The sequence below is a fragment of the Branchiostoma floridae genome, chromosome 3 (genome assembly GCF_000003815.2).
Source record: "Branchiostoma floridae strain S238N-H82 chromosome 3, Bfl_VNyyK, whole genome shotgun sequence".
In the NCBI taxonomy this organism is placed as follows: Eukaryota; Metazoa; Chordata; class Leptocardii; order Amphioxiformes; family Branchiostomatidae; genus Branchiostoma; species Branchiostoma floridae.
This window is the reverse complement of record NC_049981.1, coordinates 21,384,223-21,407,115: the sequence shown is the minus strand read 5'-3', so window position 1 is coordinate 21,407,115 and position 22,893 is coordinate 21,384,223. Positions and strand designations below refer to the sequence as shown.

Genomic DNA, 22,893 nt, shown 5'->3' with positions numbered 1-22,893 from the left:
GAGGGGGCCTTTACCTTATCGAACTGTTCGCAAAAATCTATTATCGAAGGCGACGGGAGGCAAAAGCAATTACGCGGGTACGAAAGCAACCGCGCCACTATATCGATTCGCGTGTCTCTGACCGATTGGACTTGGCTTTACAATACGTGAGGGGCATTTACGACGTGGGAACAGTCGTCGAACGATTTTTTTATGTACTTTATAATTAAGACATATGAGGACAACATGACAATGAACCCAAATTAGGAGTTTAACAGTGCTACATACAAAGGAAAGAGAGAAGGTGAAGGTGGCCCCATAGCCTTTTGAGGCTGTAGGACCAGGGGGTTGTTATCCACTGTGTCTAGTGTGTGTGATCGCGTGGCGTAATCGGCAGCGTCCTGAGGTCCTGAGTTCGAATCCCATTGTGCCTTTCCCGAGGGCACAAGATCGGTGACATGACAGGACCACATGGTTCTGAGCCCCCTACTACATCGGACGGCCCCGTCTGGGGATCGAAGCCCAGCAAGCCCCGGGTCGCTACTGCTACATCGGACGGCCCCGTCTGGAAATCATTCCGTTTTTTATGCCACACGACCCCACTGGACGATAATCAAGAGTTTCAAACAATACCGCCATGTTGTTTTCTGATGACGTCAGTTTAGGGACTGACCACAGTCCCCCCAAATGGGTCAAAACCTTCTTGTTTTTTTCTTTAAAATAGAAAATCCTAAAGTCTAAGATAGGGTAGATCCCTGTCAATGTGGACCCTTTGTGTGTGTGTGTGTGAGTGTACATTTTTAATGTATATTTTCAATGGTAACATTGCCAATTGAGCTAAAAGTTACTTGAAAGATACAGAAACAGAATCCTGACCTTGCATAACTACCATGATGAGAGGGACACGTTCTGCGTTTGCTTACAAATGTCCTTATCTACTACAAATATTCCGTACGCCTATGGCATCTTTGTGGTAGATTAGAAAAATTCTCCTAGCATTATCATGCCAGCAGATGTGCATACCACTCGTTGCTTCCCTGTAATAAGAAAAATGTACAACCTTTGGAATCCAGATTAGTTGAGCACTTTCATCATCCGCGCAAGATGCACAGATCATTAACGTTCATAATATAACCCGCAGGCAGTTCCGCATGGGAACTCATGGGTTTAGATCAATATGAGGACTGCCTGTAATCTACCGTGTGTTATTATTGGTACATAGGACTATGGTAGATAGATGGATAGACAGACGGATAGATGCATGGATGGATGGATAGATAGATAGATAGATAGAAAGATAAACGGATGGATAGATGAATAGACAGGCAGACGGGTAGATATATATATAAATGAATAGATAGATGGATGGATGGATGGACGGACAGACGGGTAGACAGACAAACAGTTACGTATCTGCCTGCCTATCTACTTAGCTAGATATCCATCTGTGTAACTAGCTAGATATCTAGATAGATAGCTATCCAGCTATAGATAGCTATCCAGCTAGCTATCTAGCTATCTAGCCCTCTGTCTGTCTATCTATCTAGCTGGTTAGATGCATATCTACAGACTTTAACTTCATCCCTGCTTCTTCCCCGCTGCAGGCGGCATGTGGTCCATTCACTGGGACGGGAAGAAGCAGTCCGGACACGGCCTAGCCATAAACCAGACCAGATAGATAGATAGATGGATAGACAGATACAGTAGATAGATAGACGCATATATATACACGTTAACTCCATCCCTGCTTCGTCCCCACTGCAGGCGGCATGTGGTCCATCCACTGGGACGGGAAGAAGCAGTCCGGACACGACCTGGCCATCGACCAGACCATCCCCTCCTCCGGGGAGCTGGTCCTGGGCCAGAAGAAGAACAACAAAGAGCACGACTTCAACAGGTGAAAGGCCACCAAAACAGTCTCTCATTAGAATACATAGAAAGTCGCCTACCTGAGGTTTAGTCGGTGGTAAACTGAACTGAAACTCACATTGGCATCAAAGTTTGACTTCTATATTGTCTGTCTAGAATGTTTCGGTCATTCCGTCCGGTGCATTAAAGTCAACACTGGAGCAGAATGAACCCTGGTGACCTTTGACATATTCAGGGAGGACAGCAAAACATATATCTTAGACTGCCCAGGACACCCCTAAACATAGCTAAAAGCCTAGGTTTTCACAAAATAAAATAGTCAAAACCCAGTTACCTGTAATGTCCAGCTAAAAAATGCCAACATTTCACAAGGAAACGGCTGTTTTTAACAAATCAAGTACTACACGTGCGTAATGGTGACCTTTCATCAACAGGAACTCCACCTTCCTGGGTGACATCAGCCACCTCAACATCTGGGACCACGTGTTGAACGAGTCGCGGCTGGATAACATATGGAAGGACTGCACCTTCACAGAGTGTGGAAACGCCGCCAGCTGGGTGGATTTCCGGGCAGGGACCAGGGGTGCCATGACCCTCAGGTGGCCTTCTGGAGTTTATGGTAAGTACGTACGTGTAGGTCACATTGTCACGTCAATAGTAACCCGTAGACGCAACCCATAGACATAGTCATGAGTTGAATTGCGGTATGGCCATTACATACTAGTCGTTGAAAATCATCGGAATCAAAGCAACACTTTTTTTACAAAATTTACTATGATATTAAACTTAGAATCTACAATTCACAACTTAACTTACTTATTTTGAAATCGTAAACGGCGTCATCTCAGATGGTTGACTGAGCATGACAATTAAGCTCAATACATGTACAAGCCTTCAATTTTGTACCTCAAATGCGGTATAGAAGATTGAGCGCACTTAATCGTAGATTGTACTGTGTATGTTAATGATGGAGAAAGTGTTTTGAAATGACAGAGAATGTCGTATTTAGTTAACCCTTGTACTACTGAGATTTTTGCCAATTTAACCCCCTAATTGATTAATCAGATCAGAAAAACTTGACCTATTCTGTGCTGCTGTAGCAGATTTGCTTGCCTCTCCAATCAATGCGCTTTGCTGCGGTATGCCAGATTTAGGGGAGAAATGCCCCCAGCCCATTAAGATACTGGACCCGCATATAGAACATTATATATGCGCATGTATACGGGCACAGCAGGAAAGGGTACAGAAAGTTGATTTCACCACTTAAGACAAATGATAAGCACTTACCCTTACGCGTTTTGATGAACTTACTACAGCTAGACATACAGCCATACAACCCTACATTTGAACCGTTACCGAGAAGAAGTCGAATCTAGCTATATGCTAGTCCACGATACTCAAAACAGCATTGGTATGTTTGTAAATATGTATATGTCTTTTGTTACGTGACGTGTATTTAGCTCAGTTGGGAAAAGAATACAGTTCATTCACTTACGATAATAGCTCGCTAAAGTGAATTAATATCGTTGCTCCTTGGGGCGTTTTTATTGGGAAGACCTGGCTGTTCTGACACCACGTTTTCTTGTTGTCTCCTATTTCAGACCGATGTCAGGCGGATTCAAAAAAGTCTTGCAATGAATATTGCAGTTTCACTATTGGTAAGTTCTCGTATTTCTTTTTTCAATGAATTTCTTACGTAAAACGCAATAAAACGATGCAGAAAATTCGACCCTGGTAAAGAATCAGGTAGATCTATCGGGCACACATTTTAGTTACTTTTCCACGTTATCGTATCTGTGTATTCCCTTGTAGCTAGCCTTCGGGCATAAGTTTAAAGATAAAGATTAGATTATTTAGTCTAACCCGTGCAGAACCTACAACTGTCTCTCCACATGCCTCCAGCAAAGCACCTATCTCTATATCTCGACCTGTAGCAGTGGTTTCCACTTGATAAAACCTCCTTGTTTCCGCGGTACATGGAAGCTGCATCTGGAGAGATTAATTTTTCCTTGGAGCGGATCCTCGATATCGATTTTTTTCTTGACTAATGATTACGGTAGGGATCGATAAAGCTCGGTACATGTGTGGGCAAATAGGCGTTTGGATGGTGGGTGATAACAGGTGCATGTATCCGTCCCGCTTGGCCGGGTTTCCAGGCTGACGCATCTGTCTCTGAAAAGATCGGCTCCTGTAAGAGAATAGACAATGAGCTGTCCCAGTTTTGCTTATGACGTCATCTTGGTGTTTTGCATAAGGAAGATCGATGGATGACGTCCTTTAGGTGTGGTCAGACATTTTTCAACGTCATAATCCTATCATGGCTATGCAAAAAAATGACAGATAAAATAAAACGGCATTTTCGTTTCCAGATTTGAAAATAGAAGGTACATTTAACGATGATGATTATGTGATGCGTCTTGTTCAATATTCAAGCTGATATTCGGGAGCAAATTTGTGCCATTTTTTATTCTGCGTGGAAATTATGCTTTACAATTGCCTTCTGTGTTCTAGGCACTGGTAACTAATAGCAAAATGTGTTGCAGAAATAACAATTACTGAAGCAACTGGATACGACGTTCTACATTCATATTCAAAATCACGTCCAGTTGCTTGAGTAAATGCACGCATGCTAGATAGTGTATCTTATTACCTTGATGTCTGACCTTCATCAACGTAGCAATAAGTATCCGATAGGATTTTAAAACATGCAAATTCATGTTGTCATCTCAACCGTGAACTTTCCTGGTCATAACAACTCACCCCTAGTTTGGGTACCTTCCAGAAAGTAGTTCGCTCCGGCGTTTATTATACACAATATACAGTCGCTTCTCTGCTGTTCCGTCTGGGATCCTTCGCGGGTATCAGAAGCGAACGTAGGAGCGAACTATAGCTACTACCCGGACGGTACCCTGGCTAACTAACCCTACCAAGTGTCTTCATATGTCAAGTGTAAGTCTATACGGCAGAAAAGAACGACGAACGACGATGTTTCAATAGTGGACCAATGCGCTTGCGTATAATTTGTTTTTCGCTGAAAGAAAAAAAAACAATAGATACATGACAACGATATGTATGTATAAAGAAACATAACAGTCCAAGTTAGGCTAAAACCTTCTGCTTATACGAAGGCCTCCCTTTACTAACTTATTACAATTTATATAGATTAAACAAAGAAAACAAGTACGGATTCTAGATAAAGTGGCCAACATAATGAAAACACATTACACTTAATAGATCAAACAAAATTTAGGGAGTAATGTATGGATATAAGTTAAAATTGAAAGTTACAAGTAGTAAACAAGGAAGTGTAAACCAATTATGAAAATGTAGGATTATTCATAAAATGAGCTTTTGTGTGACTAGTGATAGTAATAACATTTCCCCATTTGTGTGATTTTGCAGGGCCTCAGTGTAACGCGGACTTGAACAACAATCTGATGTGGCCTCGCACCCAGGCTGGCAAGACTGCGAGCATCGTCTGTCCGGGAGCGCAGGACACGTCCTGGGACTATCCAAGTTAGACTCGCTCTGCTGAACATTACATGAGTCTTATATTAAATTTTGCTTGTGTGATAATACCTTGATGTACACACACCCAGCCTTAAGGTGGTATCTCACTGCACTTGGGGCACGGGTGTGGCACTGCGAGGTTCTTTCACTGCGGCACTGTTGTGTTATTTTCGCGATTTTTTAAAAATAATTTGAATATTGAGTATATACTTTAATACGTAAAAGTATGAATTAGAAGACAACAAAATATACAAAGCGTAAGAAAATTCGTTGAAATTCGCTGAGTAATCTTTTGAGCCCCGCAGTGCCGCACCGGTACCCCAAGTTCAGTATGATACCACCTTAAGGGCCTTGACCACCTTAACCTTCTTATCCAAATGTCTTCAACAATGGCTTGCTTAACCATACCGAGTTTAGCTCTGAGTTCGTCAGTTGGTATGTGATCACGAAGTGTGATGTAGAGAATCGCCATCAGGCATCACCGGGCGTATAGAGGTTTGCGAGTGAGTTGGGATTATGCCAGATGCTTTGCAATGAACCACAGCTAAAGTAAATCGGACAATGTAGTAAATCGGACTATCTACAACGTTAAGAGCCCTTTCAATGCTACCTATGGAAGACCCATTTCTATGCTACATTACTGGCTTATTTTCCATTAACGTCTGCAATTGCGCTCAAACTATTGATAAGTGGTCCGTCCTTGTCAAATGCCATTTACATCATCTCTGCATTTGTCAGCAGGGTTTGCCCTTTGTGATAGCCAATGTCTAGTTGGGCAGTCTTGGCTGCACGTGCCGAACAGCCAAACCAATAAATAAACGAAAGATAGCTTCTCCAGACCCCTGCGATTCAGCCCTACCAATGATAAGCTTCCATCAATTAAGCCCTTGGCTACAAGGTGGAGTGTAGTCAACGCACAAAATACCAATACAAAATGGGCAGCCAGGAAACGGTATGTAGTCCCATTCCAAAATCTGGAATCTTGGAGATCAGAGATGCATGTATTCAACGTGGCATCGTGTGGCGCAACCGGAAAGACGTTCGGCCCAAACCCCAGAGGTCCCGGGTAAAGAAAAACCCACTGATGTGCCCCAATGTTGTGCCCTTGGAAAATGCACTTTACACGACTTTCCTCACTTTACTCAGGTGAAAATGAGGACCAAGCTTCGGTTAGGGCCGTCCCTCGGATATAGGACGTTAACTGGAGCTCCTGTGTTTGGCAGAGGAACACCTCAAGCACGTTAAAAATCCCACCACGTACACTAGTTAACGAAGTCCGGTGTCAGTGGATCAAACTTTACAATCTGGTCTCCGTGTTGACATCTTGAAAAGGTGATAGTCACCTATTATATATCACTCATTTCGGTAAGTATGGTAAAACTGAATAGATAATATAATAAATGGAAACAATGTGTGAATCCATGTTGGTTGGTTATTGGTTGGGCCGACCGGATGGCGAGAAGCTTACAGTTGGTGGGGCTAAATCGCAAAGGTCTGTAATGGCAATCTGTATACAGCGACCATGGGACTATAGAATTTGAACCACTCACATCGGGAAGGACCCCTACCAGGTACCTCTGGGATTTGGGTCATACACCTTACCGCCGATTGAGCCACACGATGTTTTGATGTGTTTTTTTGTGTTGTAGGGTACGCGAACAGAACGTGTAGCCGGACCACAGCGACAGACGGAGAGTGGGAGCAGCCACAGCTATCCGACTGTATCGGAACAACAAGGGTGGATCTCAGGACAGAGGTACAAGTCAGCTGTCAACTCGTAAATATCCATCGTCGTGTTGAACTTCATAGAGTCAATCCTAGGTTACTAATAATGATATAATCATCTTTTTCGCAAATTGAAACTTTATGGTTTAGAAAAGTTTATTTTTGCATAGTATAGTATAGTATAGTATAGTATAGTATAGTATAGTATAGTATAGTGTAGTGTAGTGTAGTGTAATATAGTGTAGTGCATGTCAATGTAGTATACTATAGTATAGTATAGAACAGTACAGTGCAGTATACTGTACTATAATATAATATCGTACATTGTACAGTGTAGTATGATATGATATAGTATAGTATAGTAGAGTATAATACAGCAACGTACATTATAGTATAGCATAGCATAGTATAGTATAGTACAGTATAGTGTAGTGTAGTATAGTGTAGTGCAGTATTGTATAGTAATAACCAGACATCTAATTCCAGGTGAAAAAGGTACTCCTCAGCAATACCAAAGTCAATGGCAGCTACATTCCCGGCTATGCAGAAGTCTTACAGAACCTTTCCCAAGAGGAGACGGGAAACATATTCGACATTTCCGTGGATATCGACAACCTTGCAATGATAGTCAAGCTCCAGCAGAGGGCGCTGAAGTACGCCATGCAACAAGCTGCGATCGGCGTTCTTCCCAACACGTCATATCCACAATGGGACGACACCCGCCGATTCGCTCAGGTAACGAGGAAATAAAAACGCTCTTTTGGGCGTGGTCACATACGCCGACGCAATGCAATCATTGCATACGTGTGTACGATTTTTATGCCATAGCCATACCATTTTGCAGGCAGGCTGTGACAGCACCGACAACCATCAAGGATATAGGACAGCCTTTTGTGCAGCTTAACTTTACAGGACACATGCATGGCTGTCCAAAAAATGTATTTACGATCGCACGACCTACTGTATGTGACCACGCCTTCAGTGGATAATACACAGGACTGCACCAGATTCCACGAGAAGTTTTGTTAGCTACCACATGGTATTCGTAATTATGTTACAATGAAGGTAATTGATTCATTCATTCACCCATGAAATCATTCATCCATCCATTCATTCATACATCGACCCATTGGTTAATTCATTCATGGTTCCATCCATCAACCCATTCATTCATCCATCCATCCATCCATTTATTAGTCGATCCGCTCATTCATCAATCCATCCATTCAACCATTTATTTATCCATTCGATATGTAGTCAAATTTGTCTACACTCTCAATTGTAGGTTATAAGTTAGTTAGCTGAAGTCCTTCCTGCACTCTGTGCGATGGTGCAATCTGTGCGGTCACTACAGCAGGGGCTAGTTCACTGGTTGTGATGTGTGTGTTTACTAGTACGTATAATACTCAATACCAGATACTGAGAGCTATGCGAAATAGGCCATTCTTAAAGTGGTATCTCACTGCACCGGTGCGGAACTGATCATGAGGGGTTGGTTCACTGCGGCACTGTTGTTTTATTTTCGACGATTTTATGTAATTTAGACATTGTGTAATACGTAAAAGTATGACTTAGAACACAAAATGATACACAAAACGTAATAAAACTTGTTCTTTATCTTTGAAATTCGCTGAGTAATCTTTGTGAGGTGAATCTTTCGAACCACGCAGTGCCGCACCGGTGCCCCAAAGGCAGTAAGATACCATCTTTAAGTGTGCCTCGGTCGTGGATCGAACTCGCAACCAAAGAATGCTTGCCTTGACTAGACCATTGCCCCTTCCCGCAGGTTATAGCAGACATTATCGACAACATCCTCCGCCGGGACAAGTACCCTGCCTGGGAGTACAGTAAGCCGGTGGGAGGGGAGGCGGTCCGACTCATCAGCATCGTCCGGAACTTCGCCAGGGTCCTGTCGGACAGTATGAAGTTCCATCTGAAGCAGGGCCACTTAAAGATAAATGACGCATCGGTGGAACTTACGTTTAAAAACTTCGGTGAGTAACTGAGTGGTTACAGTGTATAAATTAATCTCCAAGCAGATCCTACGGTAGCCTGTAAGCTGTCAGGGGAGTGAAGCCGGCCTAGGAGTGTGTTTGGCTACCAGTGGCTGATGACTCCCTTTGGCCAGCTGTACTTATTAGCCAGCTTTGATACTATCTTATGCCACTGGTAAATTTGCCTGGAGATTATTATTAATGAGAATCTTACTAAAGACCCATTCACATATATCGTACGATACACGTTAACACATACTGCGACAACCGCCTGCTAATGATAAGTGAAAGTAAATAATAGGTAAAAGTCGTCGTGCGATGTTCGAATGTTTCCAGCGTCGTGAGATTTTTGTATCTGTAGCTCTTCTGAAAACTCGCCTGGCAGCTTCTGTGGATCTTACTGGTGAAAAACAAAGAACGTTGCTATTCTGCTATTTACCAAGCTGATGAAAAATATTATCGGATATAATTATGCAAGCGTACAAACAATTGATTAATTACGGTGATTATAATGTTGCAAATAATGCGACAGTATCGTAAATAGATGCATACCCTCGTTACAAGACTTCATACATATGTTCACTCCGAAATCCACTTGTTTCCCAGCGGTATCGGTACAGGTGTTACAGCGGGACATATCAGCCAATATGACATTGTACGGTATAGAAGCAGGTACAGAAGTTAATATGCTCACCCACTTGTTTTCAAGCGGTATCGGTGCAGGTGTTACAGCGGGACATGTCAGCCACCATGACGTTGGACGGTATGGAAACAGGTACATGAGTTGATATGCCCACCCGACTTGTTTTCCGGCGGTATCGGTGCAGGTATTACAGCGGGACATACTAGCCACCATGACATTGTACGGTAGAAGCAGGTACAGGAGTTGATATGCCCACCCAAGATGTTTCCAGTGGTATCGGTACAGGTGTTGCAGCGGGACCTACCAGCCACCATGACGTTGGACGGTATGGAAACCGGTACATGAGTTGATATGCCCAACCCACCTGTTTTCCAGCCGTATCTGTGCAGGTATCACAGTGGGACGTGTTAGCCACCATGACGTTGAACGGGAGAAATAGGTACAGGAGTTAATATGCTCATCCCACTTGTTTTCCAACAGGAGTTGATATGCCCACCAAACTTGTTTTCCAGCGGTATCGGTGCAGGTGTTACAGCGGGACGTGTCAGCCACCATGACGTTGAACGGCAGGAGCAGGTACGCCAAGAGCGTGTTCCCTAACGGCAGGGTGGACGACATGACCCGGCTGGCGGCGGACGTGCGAGCTCATCTCAACGTGTCGAGACAAGGTGCAGAGTTGGTCATTTTCCTCTACTTTCAACGTAAATCGTGTATTTCTGGGGACAAACTAGACACTTATAACTTGCATCTATGTTCGTAGAAGACATTATGAAACGAATTTCGCACTGTAACTGTCTACATAGAGAGATTTAGCTTTACACTGTTGAAAACTTGGACTATCTAGAGTGACCGTAATTCAGTACCAGGGACAGTGACAATGATGTTATAGTGGCTGTTGATCAGCACCAGAGACAGGGGGACTTCTGTAAGAGTCCTTTGTATTGGAAGTTACAGTTTAGTTCTAGATTGATAGACACTAGTCACTCCTAGATAGCTGTTGATAAATTTGACGTACGGAAAGCGCTGACACATTGCGCATTCATCCATAGGTCGTCTAGCAATGAAGACAGACAAATCAATTTTTTGTACTGTTAATTGTAACAGCTAGATATACATTAGGGCGCGGTCACAAAGGTCGTGAGATCGTCGTAGGAAATCAAAATCGTTCTGCGATCGCACTACCTATGTGACCGCGCCCTAACCGTTGTTGGTTGCTGATAACTCTGACTCACTCTCACACCACGTGTTGCCGGTTGTCAAGAACAGAGTACGTGGGGCTGGGTCAGGTCGCCTATCCAACCGTCGTCAGGCTCTTACCCAACCACTTCAGGTGACACCACTTCCGTTATATATTTACCCACGCCTGGTATGAATATTATGTAGCTGCATTTCATTCACTTCATTTTTCGTCGTTTGTCTACTAATTTTTCTCGCACCACGTCCACCTGCCACACTAGATGCACTTTGTTTCTCAGGACGCGATGTGCCATGAGGCACTTTGAGAGTCCTGTATCATGTAGATGTAGATGTAGATGCTAGCAAATGTTGACTTCCTAGTATTAAACATCTATTTTTCGTTCCAACACATCGGTATCTCTCCGAACTTTCGGCCCTCTGCATTGTAGCTTTCGTCAGATTCGAATGACAAGTTGTACTGACAGTTTTCATGTCGATACTTAGTTATCTTTGCTCTTGACGCCTCGCACAGGAGTTCTAAAGACGCCAACATCAACGCCCCCATGGTCGGAACGTACGTTCTGGAGGAACAGGAGATGAACAACCTCACCGAACCACTGCTGGTGACATTACCGCTCTCTACGGTGCGTAGTTTATCATAGTCTTTATTAGCCTTCATTCAATATATCTATTTATAACTGTAAAGTCTACATTAATTTACTTGAAAGAAATAACGCTACCACAAGACTTCATTAACAGTTCTAAATCTTTCCTGTAATGAAATTCATATGTACGTGTACTATTTATAATTTTTCTTTACCTAATTTAAAGTCTAGGCGTCTCCCCCATCTATTGCACCTTCGTGTCACGTGATCTCGTGACTTCTCTTAGGTCACGTGGCGATCAGAGCTGATGAAAAATGGCGGGTGCCATTTGAAAGGTTCTCAAGCGTCCACTTGTTGTGGTGACGTCCAGGCTGATCCCCTTGAGTGTTTGGTCTAAACGCGTGTTTTGTTTAAAGTTTTTTTTTATGTTCCATTGCAGTATTACAACGTCTCCAACCCTCGATGTCTCACGCTGCAGATAGGAGACAAGTAAGTCTATGTAACGTCACATTCAGTTTGTCAATTTTAGCTTAAAACAACGTCTGGTGATATAATCATGCGGATGTTAGAATGACAGCTTACTCTATATATTCAAGATATTAAATGTAAATACATGTTTTCATAATGTCATTAAAGGTCATAAAACGCAGGCTGCAACGTTAAGTGTCCAAAAGGGAAGGCAAAAGATTTTGACTTTTCAAAGAATGCCGCCATATTGTTTTCTGATGAAGTCAAATTTAGGACTGCCCACATCAAATTAGGGGTATTAACTGGACAAAATTATTCTCTGATGATCAAATGTAAACGCTACACCTTGCCTTTTTCACCGCTCTTACACTTCCCACGAAAAGGCCTTTTACATGTCTTAGATATGTGTAACAGTGGGATTGAATGACTGCTAAACTGAAGACGCCAAATGGCCTTTTGGCCGAACGGTTTGCACGTTGTATTTGCGATCTGCCGGCCCGGTTCGATCCCGGGTATCGGCATGTTGTTTCTTTCTGTTTTAACCCTATTCAGACCGGGGGGGGGGGGGGGGGGGCTTTTGAGGCCCGCGCCAACTTCGATGTCCTATAACGCCAGACCGGCTTACGCTAGAGCCACCAAATTTGGTGAGTTTTCCTAAAATATTGTTGGCAACAACTTTGCGAAGTTTGACAAATTTTCCATATTTTCGTGTTGCCATGGCAACCGTTTGTTGACAGGCAGTTTTGCCAAAAATCCCTATTTTTGGTTCTAGCATTGTATTTTTTACATTTATTTGCTATATTACTGCTATTTTGTTACATAAATAAAATCTTATATTATTTTGCATATCTGTCATACTTAAATATGCATAAATTATGTTAATTTGATGACGTCATCAGCCCAAAATCCAAGATGGCGGACCGTATGGCCAGATCAAGCATAACAAGCTAATTATCCCTTAAAATTTGTAACTACCTGGCATTTTTCCATCACAAACCATCTAAATGAAGGAATTTAGTCTATTTTCATTGCCCTTTGTGATTATTTGTTGCAAAAAAAATATTTTTAAAAATTCAAGGTGGTGGATATAATATGGTGGAGCCCAACTCGTATCTTAGATATGCATGACGTCATTTTATGACGTCATTTTCACGTCATTGATATTGCTATTGGCAACACAAGTCGTAGTAAACATTATTATTCTGTTATCTGCACTTGTTGTTTCATTTTGGTAGCATAACTTGAAGTTTTCTGAGAATACCCTTTTTTATGGATCCGGCCAATATAATCAAATTGATGACGTCATAATTACGTCATCTTACGTCAACGTAACATCAAACGTCCAATACGTGTAAGATGTTATGTCGACATTATGTCCTAAAAATTTGGTGGCCCTACGGCACGTCGTGTTAGAGTTATAGGACTTAGAAGTGGAGGGCCTCAAAAGCCCCAACCCCCCCCCCCCCCCCCCCCCGGTCCAGGGATGACCAAAAAAGCCCGGTCTGAATAGGGTTAACGCCCCTGTTGTTTCATATGCTAGTGCGTGGTAGGCTCGACTCGGAGAATGTCGTAAAGGATTGCTTTCGTCTTTCGGAAGGGACGTAAAGTGGGGGTCCCGGCCTAAATTGGAACCAACCGTTCCTATATGGCCTGGCGAACTCTAGAAGTTCTCTGTGCATAAAAGTGAACCCTGAACGCATGCCTTTGCCCAAATGGCCTGCCTCTTCCCCTGCAGATTTCACCCATACCGCTGGGTGGCGGACGGCTGCAAGCTCGTCAGAAGGCAGTACAACACAGTTCTGTGCGAGTGCAGGAAGACCGGAATAGTAACCGTCGTCACAGATATGTACGATGTCAATGTGCGTAACTAGCTGTTTACTGCCCCCCTTCCCACACTTCCCATACCCAACTCCTTTTGGTGCCCTACTGTTGTTTTACTGACGCAAAATGGCTTGTTGATTCCACTACATGGACTACATCCGCGCCGCGCGCGCGTTTAAAATAAGTTTACCATACTGTAGATCGTGTAAAGCAAATGCGAAATGAGCAAATATAAGTGCAAAAAAGATAAATGAAAACAAAGAACGTAAAAATCAATTCCAAAGTCGAAGAATATGATGACAAAAAGACAAAAAGTGGAGAATCTATTGTTCTATTTACCATGCTTTGCGTGTTAAGTCATTTGACCAACCTTAAATGTCCCAATGAAGGCAACATTTTTGCCAAACAGGCTCGCATCAGTTTTGGGACTCCAAGAGGATGTCATCCATAGAATTGAATCAACATTTCCTAATTGTAAACAAATACTGTGCTTTTTGTTGCCTGAATAAGGCTGCTATTCTATACTTCTTGTTATTTTGGTTGTGTGCAGATTGCTACAGAATGTTTTGAGATCGATAAAGTGGTTTTATGTGTTGAATCTGTCTTATCTCGAATTGCTATTTTCAAGTGCAGATACCTTTTATTCTAACAATACTTTTAGATATCAAGGAATGTACTATAACTTTTCGTTACCACTGCGTTATCTGTGCACTATTAAATTTTGGTAACGGCTGACGATTTCAATACTCCTGAATATCAATGTAAATGGACAACAGGATGGTACTTACGTATTTTTTTTTTACCCTTTGAACGCAAATTTGGATGTTTTCAAAAGCACTGAAATAAAAAGCGTATCGACGTGTATCTGTAGTTCATGAATTTCTGTCAAAACAAACTGTAGATTTCTTTAAACTGTTTTCTTGTGTTGCAGTGGAGGCTATCGTACCAACGCCATTTTGAACAGGAGCCCATAGCGGTCATGGGGTGTATTGCATGCATGCTGCTCTGCATCGGAGCTTTCTGTGCGTTCTACTACTACAAGTACGTATTCTACTTCCAGTTGAACAAAACATCGTCTCTTGTTCAAAAACTGCTGACTTTTTCACGGCTAATAATAACATGATGCCTGTACAGTAGTTTTTTTGGTAGACTTGAGACTTTAGTAGTATTGAGGCGTTCTAGTTATTTAGTTCTGTACTCATGTAACGGCACATGTTATCTTTTTAACCGTAACTAGAGGGTTGCGTAAGAAAAATTAATGACTTGGATTGAAATGGATTTATAGATAGTGTTTGCGCACCTAAAGTTGAATTGATGAAATATGCAAAAGAAATCTGTAAAATGAAACAAAGGACAATCAGTAACTGGCGTCGTTTACGCTGCAGTTTATACATAGATCACAAGATGTCGCTGTAAAATCATACACATGTACTAGCAATGCTGAGAACCAATAAAATTATTCACGATTCTAAGTGCGCTTGCGCATCAAACGTCTTTGTAGGAAATATGTACAATGCGAAGGCGGCTAGCTTCTAAATAATTTGTCTCGAACATTTATCGATTTGCACAACAATGTCTGTTCTTGTTATGTCTTAGGGAGTTCACTTTTGACATATTACCCACAAATACATTTCGCTGCACACACGTACGTAGAATCTCTAAAGTGCTTATAGATGCTTTTTGCTGACCCTTGATATGTCACATACACAGGTGCCAGGCAGATACAGTCGAAGTCCACAAAAACCTGGCCGCCTCTATAACACTGCTGCATCTCTTCTTCGTCATAGGAATCAAACGTACAGAAAGTATGGTGTGTATACCTGGCAAATACTCAGATCAGATGACCTACGCTTTAGTAAATCCATCACAAAAAACTTCTAGAAAATTAAATAAGTTTCTAATATTTAGCTGTTGGATATTTGTTGTACAGCTACAGATTACTGCGCTATGATAGAAGTTCTTCATTCAGAATATATCTGATGTTAGGTCTAGGAATAAATCAGTATATGTTATTGGTAAAACGACCAATCCTAGCAAAAACCTGCGGACCCTATACTTTCGCTGGCAAAAGGGCATACAATTTTATTTGAAGAAATTCAAAGTACATGTAGACTTCCTGTTTTTCACACTCTGTTAATGATTAAATGGTTTGAGCAGCTGATGTAATCATGTGTATAATACGTCGTTCAGCTTTGTTCAGTTTATTAATGTACTTGTATTGTGTTTATCTGTATAAGTACAATATAATGCTGACAATGCCAGTGCCTGATATGATACATGTCAGTTTTACATGCATTTTATACAACTTCGGCCAAGATATTGAAAAAAATATAGAGAATCTGCATATACCTAACATTAGGTCACCTTTATCCGCAGGGTAACCTATATCCGTTGTGTTGCTAAACAGGTTATCCAGGGATATCAAGTCGATGGACGGTAGTTTGAAATTGTACTATTTTCAAAATATTGCAGTTTGAAACCATCATCTGTCGACTTGATATCCCTAAATACATTTTTCTTAAAAAGAACGGATAATGGTTACCCCACGGATAAAGGTGAACTGGTGTTACCAACCTAATTTTTTTCGACACAAAACACTTATCTCCTACGGTGCCATAAGATAGTATCAAAGCTGGCAGAGCGAGTATAGCCGGCTAAAGGGAGTCAGACGGGCACCGGAGCATACACACTCCTAGGCTTCACTCCTCTGCCAGCTTTTTATACAATCTTATGCTACCGTAGGATCTGCTTGGATATTACGAAAATACCTCACTATACACAATTCAGCACATTTCCGGTATGCTTGGTGTTTCCACTCCAGTTGGTGTGCCGCGGGTTTGCAGTTCTGATCCACTACTTCTTCCTGACCATGTTCACGTGGTTGATGAACGAAGCCTTCAACCTGTACGTGGTGGTGTCCAACGCCATGCACGAAACTGCCGTGCAACAGCGACCCATGGCGAGGTACTACGTCATGGGATGGGGTACGTATGGTGAGGTACTACGTTATGGGATGGGGTACACATGGCGAGGTACTACATCATGGGATGGGGTACGTATGGCGAGGTACTACGTCATGGGATGGGGTACGTATGGCGAGGTACTACGTCATGGGATGGGGTACGTATGGCGAGGTACTACGTCATGGGATGGGGTACGTATGGCGAGGTACTACATCATGGGATGGGGTACGTATTTCGAGGTACTAAGCCATGGGATGGGGTACGTACGGCGAGGTACTACGTCATGGGATGGGTATGTATAGCGAGGTACTACGTCATGGGATGTGGTACGTATGGGGTCTGTGGTGTGCTCATAGAAAAGTTTCTGATTGACCATTTACATATTCGCGAAGGGGTCTGTAATGTACATTCACATGAAAAATTACTGATGCATCATTGTTACCTCCTTCGCCATTCTAAGGTTATGTTTTGGATACCGTTTGTGTGTTTGCATGTTTCAAGGAGCTACCGTTGAATTTTCTTAAAACTTTTGTTTGGTTAGGTTTTGTGTAGCCTGTGTTTACACAAGCTCTCTCGCCGGCTGGGCTTAATGACCCCCTCCTCCTATGGGTAGCGGCAATTGTAGGGCCGGCCGCTAGGGGCTTGATTTTAGTCAGGCTAGGTTTTGTGCTATTGACGAAATGATTAGATTTCGGCTCCCTGGCGGCTTTCCCAAGCACTGCAGTAGAATCTAGAACCTTTTGTTTTGAGATATGGTGCTATGATCAGCCACGGTCAAGATATGTGTAGATTGGTCTTGTGCACGGAAGGATTGACATACGTTTGGGTCCTATAGCAGCCTTCTTTAGCATTGCAGTGGTGTTTCAATCTCAATCTCTTCTGTTTATCAGATACATACCGCAAACAATAAAATGAACACAATGGTGACACATTCGAGTCTAAGAACTTATCAGCACTGTCACTGAGAAGAAAAGAGAAGTACGCCAGCAATGGTGGATATTTGGAAGAGTACGAAGAAAGACATGCATTTGGCGGAACATTAGATCAGAATATTTATGAAAAGCGCAAGTCTATGGTTCCCCTCATCTGTTATGCTTAACAATTATTCCTCACCTAAAGCTTTAAAGCAGTACTTTGAAAAAAATGAATGCAGATAATATCCACGATTTGGCACAGAAGTGATTTTTGTCTTCAATTTCCCGGTCGTTGACTTGCAGCGCGCATGACATGACAGACGCCACGGGTGAAGCACTTACTCCGACATCACCTCGCAGCGCCATTTTGTTAAGCAATGCCAAGGCGTTATCGAGTCATCGTACTTTTGATGGGTTGTTTTTAAAGCACCTGCAAGCTATCGTGCACGCCTTTGGAATACGTAATTCTCCGGGATGTGCAATCGTTACCGAGAGGATGACATAAATCTAGCGACAATTATCGCCTGTTGTAATGTGAAAAGACGCTAGATGGGGTCATTAAGCCATCCTTACAACCCCTGTTCCAAAGGCGTAATGTAGCAAGTCTAGCGTTATTCTGTTGCTACTTCCATGGTAAATGCTCAGCAGAACTTCGTTCTCTTGTGCCTCCCAAACGAACTTTCTCTGCAAGAACACGTTTTACCACTTCCACGGAAGCAAAGCATCCTTTTTCCTCCCACCTTATGGGACTGTGATGAATTTTCACGCCGACAGCTTCTTTCCTAGAACTACATCGTTATGCAACAAACTTCACGGAATTTGCTTCCCTGTGGGGTAAAATCTAAAACGTTTCAGGTCAAGGGTAAACAAACATCTTTTCTCAGAATCCAATACTGCAGCCCAAAGCGCATGAGTAGCTCCACGAGCCTTGTTTTGTGGTGGACTTTTAGTCAATGAAAGAAATCCCTTTGGCTTTGCATGTACAAGGTATTGCACTGGACTGCGGCAAATTGCACGAGACATTCGCAAAGACAGCAAATCAGCGCGATTTTTCCACCTGAAATTGCGATTTAAATAAAACGTTTTAAACATTATTGCAAAATTGCTGCAAACCTGTAGCGCAACTCAGCACATTCCAGTGCTTTACCAGTTTATATATGATTCAGACAATGGTGATAAGACAATAACAAGAATATACGAACGACGTACCACAAATCTTTACTTGTCGTGCACAACCATCCTTTCTGCATGCATCAAGCACCCTCGCAACTCCTTCTAAGTATGTATTTCAGATAAAGTGGTCTTTCTTTTTTATCCCAGAGAAAGAAAATCATTAGTACTTTTGTACTGCATAATCCACAACTGCCGTCGGGCTGTTTCTGAAGAATCCCATCCTGAGTCCTGACATTTGCACACGGACGCTCTTATCTCTCATCTGATGATGTCTTAAAAGGCCTCACTAAGCGTCCGGTTTGTTCATCTTTAGTGACACAGGACCTATTGAGTGGTGGGTGGCACCCACTTACTGGCTGGGGTCGGCGGTTGGCGCCTCCCGGCTTATGAGGCGCTGATCGTGTGGTACTCAGAGTTTGTCTGCTGCCACGATGTCACACTTAAAGGCGCCCGGCGTCAAGTAATCAAAACGTCTTCATCATTCGGACAAACAGTTTTACGACGACAATGATGGCCAATCCTCGCCACAAACTACTCAGCTGATCTCTGTCAGTACCGCAGAGACCCCGCCCGCAAAATGGACATGTGTGAGGCATCTAGTTGGATATTATCTAGTCTTCGAATCTTTCTTTTAATAGCTGCTGGGCCCTTATGTCTAAGAATTAAGAAGCTATACAAGGTGTGGGTGATAAGTGAGCGGTGTATTAGAGGAAATTGAAGGAGAAGGACATTATAGAATTCATAGGTAAATGATTTTGAATGTGAAAATGTTAGAGATATGAATTAAATTACCGTGTTGGTGTATTTATCACGACCAGACCACCCCCAGGCAGTTTCGCCATCTCACTGCCGGTAAACGGAACTGGAGGAAGCTTGCAGTCGCCTGCGCTGCAGCCGACCGATGATGATGATGATGATGATTTGATAGGTGTTATGAACATAAATACGAGAACAAAAAATGGGATGCGATAGTTTTCACAAACTGTCCAAAGAACGCATGATAAGTAACAAGAGAGCGTATTTCGTTTAGTTTAGTTATGTTTATGTTCTTATATATATACATACATATGTTTAGTGGTGGCGTGAATATAAGTTGATAACTTGAGTGTGCCACCACTACGTCTGTCTTATTTGTCAATGAGAAATTTTTAAAAAAGTGATGAGTTTAAAAATAAGAGTGATGCAGAACTGTCACATTGTCAGCACCGTGGACAGGACATGGGGAGCCTCTGTCTGTAGTTCAGGGTCACTAAGGCCCCCTTCCCACTGGACGGCGATCGCGCTACGCTCTCACTGCGACCCATCCACCGGGTATATCATACAAAACGTAAAAGCGTGATTAAGAAAATAACGAAACACAGAAAGAGTAAAAAGATTCGATTCTTTTCTATACAATTCGTTGAGCGATATGTCAAATTTTAGGTCGCAGAGAGAGCGCGGCGAGAGCGCGGCGAGAGCGCCGTCCTAGTGCAAAGGGGGGTATAACAAGTACTGGAGCATCTCATCCCGGCGTAATCACATCACCCTTATATATTACAGAAGTAATAAAAAAGGGTAAACATTATGGTCATCATGTTCAAATAGACGGTCATTAAACAATAATATGGTATTCGTTTGCAAAATCATGACCAAAGGCTAATTGCAGTTACAGTGAAATAAAAAAACAAAGTAATGGAGTCCATGCCACCATTCTAATCAACTTTAAGCGGTACCACGCTTATTATTGTGGGGCTTGACTTATTCTTTGAATGCAGCCGTCCATGAACTGTCCTGCGTTCTGTATAGAGAGTGGATTTAGTAGAAACGTGATCTTTTGGTGATGTCCTAAGTGGTAACGTCTCGGGTAAAATCGTGGCAACTGTTTGAAACAATCTGTTAACGTTCCTCTCGGTCTCGTAGTGAGAGGCCGGACTAATGACATGTGTGTAATTTTCAGCTGCATTCATTTGCGCCTGTATATTTACTACAAAATGGATAGTTTTGATGAAAATGCGTCCTCATACTAGTTCTTCACGTCCTATCTTTGTGTATGCCGTGATGATAAAAAAATAAACGGGACGAGAATTCTGAACTTCGATTTTTCCTCCCCAGTTGTTCCAGGGATGGTGGTGGCAGCTTTTGTGGGGATAAACCAGGACAGCTACTACGACGATGGAAATTTGTAAGTAAAATCAAAATGTCGTCCCAACTTCATAAATTTTGTTTGGATTTTTGTATTGTTTGTTTTGCATACCCGGTTAACAGCAATATGCCGTCACAAAACAGGTTTTACTGAAATGTACGGTTTAGCTGCATCACACCAGAAGGGACTCCTATTCCTTTCAATAAGTGCAGTGGTTTCTTTTACCAAAGTATCCAAGTTTTGTGTGCTTTGGTTGTAGCTTTCCTCAAACGCGGAACACCCATGTGAAGTCCTATCCGAAGGACGACCCTAGCCGAAACTAGGTACTCATTTTAACCTGAGTGAAGTGAGGAAAATCGTGTAAAGTGCCTTTCCCAAGGGCAAAAGACCGGTGTCACATCAACGGATTCGAACCCACAGCCTCAACAATGTACAAGATAGAAATGTCAATATCCAATCCGTCTTTAGATACTGAACAATTTCGCCCATGTTGTAATATTGACTACGGCCCTTTTTACTATTGTAAATCAATGTCTTCCGGCTCGTTAAGCACACTATGGAAACAGATTCTACTTAAGCTATGGAGGTTGTTACGCCTCGGTTATAATTGATTGGAGATTTGTCTTAAGTTGCCTGAAGTTGTGTTAGGTTTATCGTCGTCCCTTAAGTGTTCCTGGTCACGTTACTCACCAGTGAACCAGCTGGTAGACTCCTGAAGCTAAAAGGAGAGTGGACGACCCAACCTTACATTAAATAAACTTATCGGGTCTGAGACTGATTTAAATGTAAAAGCCCTGACTGACTAGCCTGGGTACCATTCGGATAGCAGTTCGGACAGCAGAGAAGCGATACGAGCGTATATACTGTGTATAATAAATGTCATAGCTAGATGCGACTTTATATAGTTTATAATAAACACCGGATCGGAGTGAACTACTTTCCGAATGGCACCCAGGCTACTGACTGACATGATGCAAGATAAAGTATACTGGAAGCAGAACTCTGTGTATGCTTCAACACATTTGAAGAGCAAGACTATGTGTGTATATAACGTTATGTATGTATTGAACAGTATGTTTCATGTATGACTTTCCCTTAGATGCTGGCCTTCATCGAACCATGTGTGGATGTTACTGGGTCCTGTGTTCGGTATCCTCACAGTACGTACCCGCGTTTATGCTTATAAACACATCCTCAAATTGAAACAATTTAACCCACTGCACTTGAAGAGAATATATATATACATGAGTATTGAAGAACATACTATGTCTCGCACTACGTAGATGGTAGATTGCCAGTAGACTATCGCTACACAATTTTATTAGCACTTTTTACTTGCTATAATTGTGGCACTTCTAGCAGTAGATACTTTATTCTAAATCAATTTCGTAACTTTTGTTCTTATTTGACACAATCCTGCAAACTTCAGCTATAACTGAAGATATTTAAAGCAGTATATGGAGACATGCAGTAATATGTTATTATATCTATTTTTCAGATCACCACTCTGGTTCTGATTTTTGCTATGAAGGACATAGTGGAAAGTTCCTACTCCAAGGATCAACAAGCAAATAAAGTTGTCATGTGAGTTTGCCCTGTGTTGCGCATACACATACTAGTATTCTATAGTGTCGAGTCACATCTGCGACGACTTTCCTAATAACACAGTTTAAAGTGTCAGACAGAGACTTGCTGTATAAAAAAGCGAAATACAGATCTGTGACAAACAAACAAAAAGAAAATCCAGTTCCACTCCTTGTTCAAATAGCCAGTGCCTGTAGAATAGCTTGTACTACCAAGCTTACTCCGATAACTAACCTCCACAATAATCCATAAGAAAACCTAAATCTATTAATATCAAAGGCTACTGAAATTCAAAGAACTCAGCCTGATAATATTATGAAGTAGGAAAGCCAAAGCTGCCGCTCCTA

General features: G+C 42.2%; 1 protein-coding gene across 3 annotated transcripts in view; it reads left to right on the top strand.

Moving 5' to 3' along the window:
• Positions 1-22,893, top strand: part of LOC118412124 (adhesion G protein-coupled receptor L2-like) — a 64,360-nt gene that overhangs the window by 29,362 nt on the left and 12,105 nt on the right. For all 3 annotated transcript variants that reach the window (XM_035814769.1, XM_035814770.1, XM_035814768.1), the window contains exons 5-22: positions 1,744-1,876; positions 2,283-2,467; positions 3,450-3,506; positions 5,251-5,364; positions 7,008-7,114; positions 7,570-7,818; positions 8,870-9,077; positions 10,233-10,388; positions 10,987-11,050; positions 11,429-11,540; positions 11,941-11,990; positions 13,705-13,828; positions 14,722-14,831; positions 15,501-15,600; positions 16,612-16,774; positions 20,932-21,001; positions 22,062-22,122; positions 22,461-22,546. In XM_035814769.1, coding sequence (XP_035670662.1) covers positions 1,744-1,876; positions 2,283-2,467; positions 3,450-3,506; positions 5,251-5,364; positions 7,008-7,114; positions 7,570-7,818; positions 8,870-9,077; positions 10,233-10,388; positions 10,987-11,050; positions 11,429-11,540; positions 11,941-11,990; positions 13,705-13,828; positions 14,722-14,831; positions 15,501-15,600; positions 16,612-16,774; positions 20,932-21,001; positions 22,062-22,122; positions 22,461-22,546 — 2,149 coding nt within the window. The remainder of the gene's footprint in view (positions 1-1,743; positions 1,877-2,282; positions 2,468-3,449; positions 3,507-5,250; positions 5,365-7,007; positions 7,115-7,569; positions 7,819-8,869; positions 9,078-10,232; positions 10,389-10,986; positions 11,051-11,428; positions 11,541-11,940; positions 11,991-13,704; positions 13,829-14,721; positions 14,832-15,500; positions 15,601-16,611; positions 16,775-20,931; positions 21,002-22,061; positions 22,123-22,460; positions 22,547-22,893) is intronic.